The following is an 8,201-nucleotide window of genomic DNA, read 5'->3' on the forward strand; positions in this document are numbered from 1 at the left end:
CTGCAAAGTAGCTGACCAAGAACATGAGCTGTTTGTTTACATATGCAAGACCCTGAGATAAGAAGTACACAAAATTAATAATAAGACACATCACTTATTTTTTTTTATTTTTATTAATTTTTTATAATTATATTTTTTATTATTATATATTTTTTAAATTTTTTAAATAAAAAATAAAAATAAATTAATCTTTTTATAATTTATTTTAATTTATTACCAAACAAAATATAAAAATACTAATTTTTGTGTTTTTATTTTTTGTATTTTGTTTTTAGTGTTCTTATTTTATCCTATTTTCAGAACATAATAATAAATGTTAAAGTCAATTCCTGACATGGCCGGCCGGAGAGAGGCAGTCCAAGGCTCCAAGGTCCTCCTAGCAACACTTGATCTCTATCCTCTATTAGGTAACACTTCACATGGAAGTAACCAAATCCTACATCAAGAACCTCAACCGCCAAATATTCTTAAGGCCATGTACTAGAACTAGTTTTTCAAAGGTCTTAATAAATAATAACAATAAATCCTTCGTAAGCTTCATCTAAATCCTTCACCCTGCTTCTCCATCACTAGAGCCTATTGGATCTGAAAAGTAGCTTAAGAATCATGATCATAGATCTAACATTTTCACGTGGCAGTTAAAATCATCAGGTACAGTCTAAATAAACCTTTCAATAGTTCTATAGTTTTTTAATTAATTACAAGTATAAACTTAGTTTAAGACTATATACCTTGGAAGTTGGAACTCCATTTTTAATTAATAAAATCGACCAAAAACAAAATTAGCATTTCTAAGTTGGCTGAAACACCACCTACTTAATTCCATGCCTAACTCCATAATTACCCCCGAAGCTTCCACCTCTACAGATTGGTATCAGTTGCTATCAAAGCATCATCGAAATTGGTAGCTGCCTAAAAGCCTTAAGTCGTTAAAAAAATGTGGATGTAGCCTGTTTTTTTTTTCCCTTTTGGTCTTGATGTAGCCAGGTTCAGTTGGTAAAGTTTGGGTCTGTAAACTAGGGGCTATTTTGGAATTTTGAATTTTGTATGAGTATTGATCTGCTGAGTGAAGATCTGAAATTTGGTAAGTTCACCAATCCTAATCGGTCATAAGTATTGTTAAGTCAAAAATGTTATGCATATAAAAAAAATTAACTACTAAACCAATTATTATGTATTTGTTTTTAAATATACTTAATATTTTACAAATTTTTTTAATTAAATAATTAATTACTAAAATAATCAAATGTATTATAATAGAATAGTCAAATTTATGTTAAAACTTTTTATTATTACTTAAAAGAGTAGGTTTAACTTAGAATATAATTTGTCTTGTAGTGATAAATCTAAGCATAGACAAAATTAGACTTTCAATTTTTAATGAATGGATTCCTGTGTATCATAAACAATAATAAATAAAGGAAAAAAACAACTGAAAATGCTGAGAATCCTTTGTACTTGAAGTAAAACCAACCTAAAATGCCACTAAATAAAGTATGGAATATTCACCACATTCAACTGACAAAAGATCCATAGTTTTAAGTACTTTAAGTACTTTTTTTTTTCACAGAAAGTAATTTAAGTACTTGTGTTTGCATTTTGCAAATTAGCTGAACAACTTCATTCCAACACCAATTAGATCCATGAACTCAAATCAATCTCCGTACACCTCAATAAAAAATCATTTAATTTTCTTTATAATAAAATTTAAATAAGTTTGATATCAATAAGTTTGTTGCATTATTGATCAGTGCTACCAAAATAAGAAACAGTAACTTTATTTTTTAATAGAAGGTAAACACCTTCGTGTTTTCGAACTTCAATGCATACTATAAATTGATGATCATACTATTATAGTATCATTTTTATTTTCATATTCTTTTCCTATCTCTATTACTAATTGAAATGTTAAATTTTCATCAACACATTACCTGATCTAAAATATGGTTGGCTCCAACCAAAAAGTCCAATGCAAAAATGAAGACTTGAAGCTCCCAAAAACCAGAATTGGAATATAAGATGAGAATAGTAGCTGAACATAGGAGTTGAACTTGAAGCTTTGTGAGATTAAATAATCAGTCATCAAATCCGTTATAGTAAAATAGTCAAACCAACATTGACGAATAATTAAACTTGTTTATATAGGTATAATAACATCTATTTCTTACTAACATATTAGTAGTAACTAATTAACTATACTAACCAACCTTAGCATAAAAACTATTTTAATTACAAATAATATCATAAGGTATCAATTAGGGATGTGCATGGGCCGGGTGAAATCCGGTTTGATGTGACCGACACCCGACTTGAAATATATACCGGGACCTATTTATTAGATCCGAACTCGGCCTAGACCCGATGAAATCTATACACTTTCGGACCACGATTATACCGGGTAAAAACCGGGTCGTTAACATTACACTACCTTGATACCTTCTTATAAGCTAGCATGTGAAAATATCCAAATTTCCAATACTCCAACCATTATTTGACATGGTAAAATTCACTTAGAAAAATATAACAGGAACAAACTCTTCTCTAAAATTAAAGCATAACCATAATCAATACTAATATTGTCTAATAACACCAAATATTTAAATCAATACAAATAACACAATATTATGTATTAGTCTAAAATCTTATGAATTTTAAACATAAAACATTAACTTATAGTCTTATAATAACTAATAACAAAATATTAAGATTTACAATACTTAAATTTCATGTAAGAATAGCCATCATCCATCACTAATAACACAATATTAATTGTGTATGATGATCGGGTCACTGGACCGACTTCGGGTGACCCGAAATAATGACTGGGTCTATTTTTGAGACCCTTACCCAGTCCTAGACCAGGTGAAATCACACCAAAATAGCTCCTAAAGTGTTCGAACCGGGCCGGGCCATGCACACCCCTAGTATCAATGAGAATAACGGGTTCAACTCGCACTAAGATTTGAAACGATGTGAGCTACATGTTTAGCTACCATTCTCAACTTATATTCCAAACTTTTGGTCAATCGAGTCAAAACTGCTTTGTCTTTTGTGCAAGTTTTTTTTTCCTCATTGGACTACATTCTCGTTGGTGCCAACCATATTTCAGCTGAGGTAATGTGTTGATGAAAATTTAACATTTCAATTAGTAATAGAGATATGGAAAGAATATGAAAATAAAAATGACACTATGGCAGTGTGATCATCAGCTTATAGTTTGCATTCAAGTTCAAAAAAAACGAAAGTAACACCTACTCTTAAAAATGTTGACGCTTCTTATTTTGCTAGCATTGATCAATAATGCAACAAATCATACAATCATTAAATCAGTTATTATGTATTTTCAATATATATTTATAACTAATTATATTATTTGTACATAAAAAAATCAATTATTAAATCAATTATTTATATAAAATATATATCGAAATATAAAATATACATTAAAATAATTTAAACTATATTTATATTTATATACAATTATATTATTAATTTTTGGTGTAAAGAAAATATTTTTGTTTTATATTTTTATATGTATTTTATATAAATAATTGATTTAATTACTGATTTTTAATGTTAAAATACTCATATGTAATGAAAGGTGGTCCTTGGAATGGAGTGCAGGGTTAATTGTCTTATTATGCTCCTTCATTTTCTCTGCTCATGCAACTCAGCAACATAGGAAATAGTATAATGTGGAATGTGGTGATAATGTAATATCATCAAGAAATACCACTTGGCCACATTGGTTAATTAGCAACTCCTTCACTCAAAAGTCAAAATCTACTTATTGATTGAAAAAAATAAATTGTTACATTATCAATGTTACTTTTCACGGTGTAAATAATTAAAAAATAATATTAAAAATTAATTGTTTATTAAAATATCGATTAATTTTTTAAAATTATTTTATTATCTCAAAATTTTATTTTCTAAATAAAAGAATCTCTTAATCTTAAATTTTAAATCTAAAACTCAAAATTTAAAGAAAAATAAAATTTAAAAAATTGACTAATTTATTCACTAAAAAATCGTTCTGTACTTTTTCTTAACCAAATAGTAGGGTTATTGTATAGAAAAAAAAAATGTTGCATGAGTAGTTATAAAAATAACAAATTACATCCATTCATTGTAAAATCTCACTTATAAAAGCAACAAAATAATTCCATTAATCATCAAATCTCACATCATCTCAAGCATAGTTTCATTCATTATTTCTCTTATTCACTTTTTCATAATCATGTCAATCATGAACACTGCAACTCATAATTATCATGCTGCAATTCTCTGTCCACCAGGCTTGGGTCACATAATCCCTTTTCTTGAACTTACCAAAAAACTAGTGTCACACAAGAAAATTACCAAACTGACCATATTCGTAGCTTCAATAAAGAACAACTCTTCTAAACCTCAAATAGCAACAAATATTGTTCAATCATTAATGAAGCATGACCTCTTTCACATCATTCATATCATTCATCTCCCACCTATTGATATTCCTACTAATACAAACACAGGAACACAGCTAGCAATGCTAATGAGAGAATTAATCCCACATATTTGTCATGAAATCTCCACCATGACATCACCAAAACCAACCATTCTCATCACAGACCTATTTGGATCACTAGTGATGCCTATTGCTGAAAAATTCAACATGTCAAAGCTTGTTTTTTTCACTTCTAATGCATGGAATGTTGCACTTACACTTCACACCCCAACATTAGATGAAGTGGTGGAAGGTGAGTACACAGATCAAAAGGAGTGTATCCAAATTCCTGGTTGCAACCCCATAAGCCCTTGTGATTTGTTCACACCATTGCTTGATAGGAATGATCGATTGTATCATGAATATCTCCAAATTTGTGAGCAGATAAGAAAGGTTGATGGGATTTTTGTGAACACTTTTCATGAGCTAGAGGCTAAGACAATTGTGGCACTAAGAAGTGGGAAAATATCTAAGGTACCAGTTTATCCAATTGGGCCATTGATTAGGGAAGCTAAAAAGCAAAGCTGTGAGGATGAAAATAGAGATTATGTTATTGATTGGTTAGACAAGCAAGAAGAAGAGTCAGTGATATATGTATCACTTGGTAGTGGATACACAATGTCACATGAACAAGTCAAAGACATGGCTTTGGGCTTGGAGCTAAGTGGGAAGAAATTTGTTTGGTCTTTAACTCCACCATCTACAAAAGCTGGGGATGATCATTATCTCATGGCAGGCGAGAATGCCGAATCGAATGGCATCGCTATATCTCAAGCATCAGTCAGTTCTTTCCCAGATGAATTCTACAAGATACGAAGCAAGGGATTGGTGGTAATGGATTGGGCACCACAACTGGAGATTTTGAAGCATTCATCAACTGGAGGGTTTTTGTCACATTGTGGATGGAACTCAATACTAGAGTGTGTGTCATGTGGGGTTCCAATTGTAGCGTGGCCTCTATTTGCAGATCAAATGATGAATGCTGAAATTATAGCTAAAGAAATTGGAATTGGAGTTAGATTGAATGTGACACAATCTGCAAATGTAGTTGGAAGTGAAGAGATAGCAAAAACTATATGCAAGATAATGGATAAGGAGGACATTGAAGGTTGTGCAATGAGGAAAAGGGTTAAGGAGCTTAAGCACATAGCAGAAAAAGCTTGGTCTCAAGATGGTCCTTCCTTTTGTGAAATGACAAATGCATTTGTGAGAATAAGTCAGACACGTGGGGTGTGATCAGTGACAACATTATTCTAAGCTTTCTATGAAGAAATAAAGCATTTGTAAGAATAAGTCAGACACATCGGATGTGATTAGTGGCAACATTATTGTAAGCTTTCTATGAAGAAATAAAGCATTTGTAAGAATAAGTCAGACACACATGCTGTGTGATTAATGAAATAAAGCATTTTACTGTAAGCTTCTATGAAGAATAAACCATTATGGTCCCTTTTTTTGTTGCTGTTATGCTTTGACAAACATGAGAAATTCAGACTAAAGTTAACCATTTCAAATTTTACAAATGAAATGTCAATTTTGTTTAGATTTTTCTTTTCAATCACACTGCCAATCAGTACTATATTGTGTTACAGGATGCAGTATTGCTTAAGGTAACAATTACATTGCTCTAATCAAATGATTCCAAACTAAGCATTTTTATTTGTTATACTGAACTAAGCATGTATCAAAAGTAATAGTAAGAAATAACACGGGGAGAAAAAGGTAAGAAACATTAGATTACATGATGATTCTCTACTAACTTTTACTGCATAAATCACACAGATGATACAATTAACAGATTGGTTGTACCATCATGAATTTTCCAGATTCAATGAAAACTTTATCAAGTAACTTGAAAATAATAGCAATTCCCTTGCCACGTAATACAGATACTATCAGAAGTTTTGTGATTTGACAACTGCAGGTAATGATTTGAGAAGGGATAATGAAGGCTTTCGAGTTGTGTGGTTAAGCAATATCATAAATGAAAGAAGTGTTAAGGCACCAGCTTGATGTGCAGATCCCAGTGAAACAGGTACATATGAGAGAAGTGTCGAAACTCCTAAGGTCACCTGTAACCATATTCCACAATATACCTCATGATCTCATCATAAAAGTAAGGTTTTGCTTACCAGTGTTTTAAGGGCATTTGTTAAGATTTTGAAACATTAAGTTTTTATCGCACTGGAAACTTTAACCGTTTATTTCTTCGGCAAAAACTTGCAGCTTCAATAAACCTTAACACCTTGTTAACTCTTTTGCCTACTTACTGTCTGTCTAGAAGGTGCAATCAACAAGAGAGAAGAGGTAACTATTGCAAAGTAGCTGGTCAAGAACATACTTATAAATGTTAAAAGACGATATAAAACTGAAAATTGAAGTAATGACCTGAAGAGATGCCATGCCAAGAGTGCCCCCAACCAATGCTCTTACTGCAGGGTGTATATCCAGCTTTCTTGTCGACAACCATAAAATGGCGACTGAAAGTAGAGATGCAGTGGCAAGTATACGGTGGTCAAGCTGTTGAAGGAAAAACAATTATTAGAAGGTTGTGTTAAGTTTTCCATGCATAGGCACAATAACACTTAAAAAACCTTTGAAGGAATAAAGAAATGAGATTTGAAATCAAAACTTCTCCTATCAAGACACACTTAGAAGGATAAATATATGTCTTTCATGCCAAATATAGGTGCTTCAAAAAGCATTTCTTAACAATAACTTCAAATATCTCAATACTTAAAAGGTTTAAAAAACCAACCATACAATAAAGTCAAGAGAAGAAAGGTATTGTGATTTTTCAAACTTCTTCATTTATATCAGCACAAATAATTTACCTGCACAGTTGACGTATTCTCAAAGAAATTCCGAATCAGAGGTGTCATTTCAAAAATGTCATCAGGCATCCATGTATCACCCATCTTCGGAAATGTATTAAATGCATGCCCCTGGTAATCAACATGCAAGCAGAACAATTATCCTTCATCCTCATCAAAGGTTCAACTATTATGTCAAGTACAAATACCAAAGGGATGAAACTACTGAATAACCAGGCTACCGTACAGCATCATTTCCAGCAACAAATGCACCCGAGATAGCAGTAAGACCGACAAGTAAGCTGATAGGTAATGCAAGTCTCTTCACTTTGGCAGCCCCACGAACCCACGCTAGTGATTCAGCTGGTGGTTCAGGCATAACAACAGATAGTGCAGTCCAAAAGAGACCACAATAAATAGCAAATGCCGACGTAAGATGAGCTGCAAGACGATATGGGCTTACCCTTGGTTGCACATATTCTGATGGTGGTTCCTAAGGAAGGAAAATGTTATTAGAATGAGGTAGTTCTATCCAATTTAACTTCAAACAAATAGAGCAGCTTATTTTATCCAATTCTCCAACCTCTAAACCGCTTTTAACCATCCACCAGCCAATGAGACCTTGCCCCGCACCCAGAGCAAACAGAGAACAGAGTCTCAGTCCCAATTTCACTGTAATGTACCCCTTCCGGAGAAAATATGAATAAGGCAACACAAACAGAACTCCCAGTGCCCTTCCCCACATTCTATGAGCATATTCCATCCAATATATGAATTTGAAATCTTCAAGTTTCATCCCTTTGTTAACACTGAGACAAATGTGAAACAAAATTACCATCACAACATCCATAATAACTGCAAACAAGATCATTAAGAAGGAAAAAAAGAATGCAATTAAC

General features: G+C 32.1%; 2 protein-coding genes across 3 annotated transcripts in view; one reads left to right on the forward strand and one right to left on the reverse strand.

The window, feature by feature from the left end:
- The window catches only part of LOC107625895 (cytochrome c oxidase assembly protein COX15), a 5,851-nt gene continuing 1,818 nt past the window's right edge, over window positions 4,169-8,201 (reverse strand). The window contains exons 3-7 of one of the 2 annotated variants that reach the window (XM_021116272.1): window positions 7,886-8,111; window positions 7,550-7,795; window positions 7,324-7,434; window positions 6,878-7,009; window positions 4,169-5,483 (exon numbers count right to left, since the gene is read on the reverse strand). In XM_021116272.1, the coding sequence (XP_020971931.1) occupies window positions 5,478-5,483; window positions 6,878-7,009; window positions 7,324-7,434; window positions 7,550-7,795; window positions 7,886-8,111 (721 nt within the window). In that variant the 3' untranslated portion in view covers window positions 4,169-5,477. Of the gene's footprint in view, window positions 5,484-6,114; window positions 6,562-6,877; window positions 7,010-7,323; window positions 7,435-7,549; window positions 7,796-7,885; window positions 8,112-8,201 lie in introns of those variants that run through there. The other variant, XM_016328626.2, reaches the window with a different exon arrangement.
- Window positions 4,442-5,475, forward strand: LOC107627778 (anthocyanidin 3-O-glucosyltransferase 5-like). Its single transcript, XM_021117049.1, has 2 exons — window positions 4,442-5,373; window positions 5,457-5,475. The coding sequence occupies exons 1-2, from the start codon at window positions 4,442-4,444 to the stop codon at window positions 5,473-5,475; spliced, it is 951 nt and encodes a 316-aa protein (XP_020972708.1).

The sequence above is a fragment of the Arachis ipaensis genome, chromosome B02 (genome assembly GCF_000816755.2).
Source record: "Arachis ipaensis cultivar K30076 chromosome B02, Araip1.1, whole genome shotgun sequence".
Classification (NCBI taxonomy): domain Eukaryota; kingdom Viridiplantae; phylum Streptophyta; class Magnoliopsida; order Fabales; family Fabaceae; genus Arachis; species Arachis ipaensis.

What these genes read in the sequence shown, in the direction of transcription:
- LOC107627778 (XM_021117049.1), top strand. Translation starts at nt 4,442, where the DNA reads ATGAAGCATGACCTCTTTCACATCATTCATATCATTCATCTCCCACCT.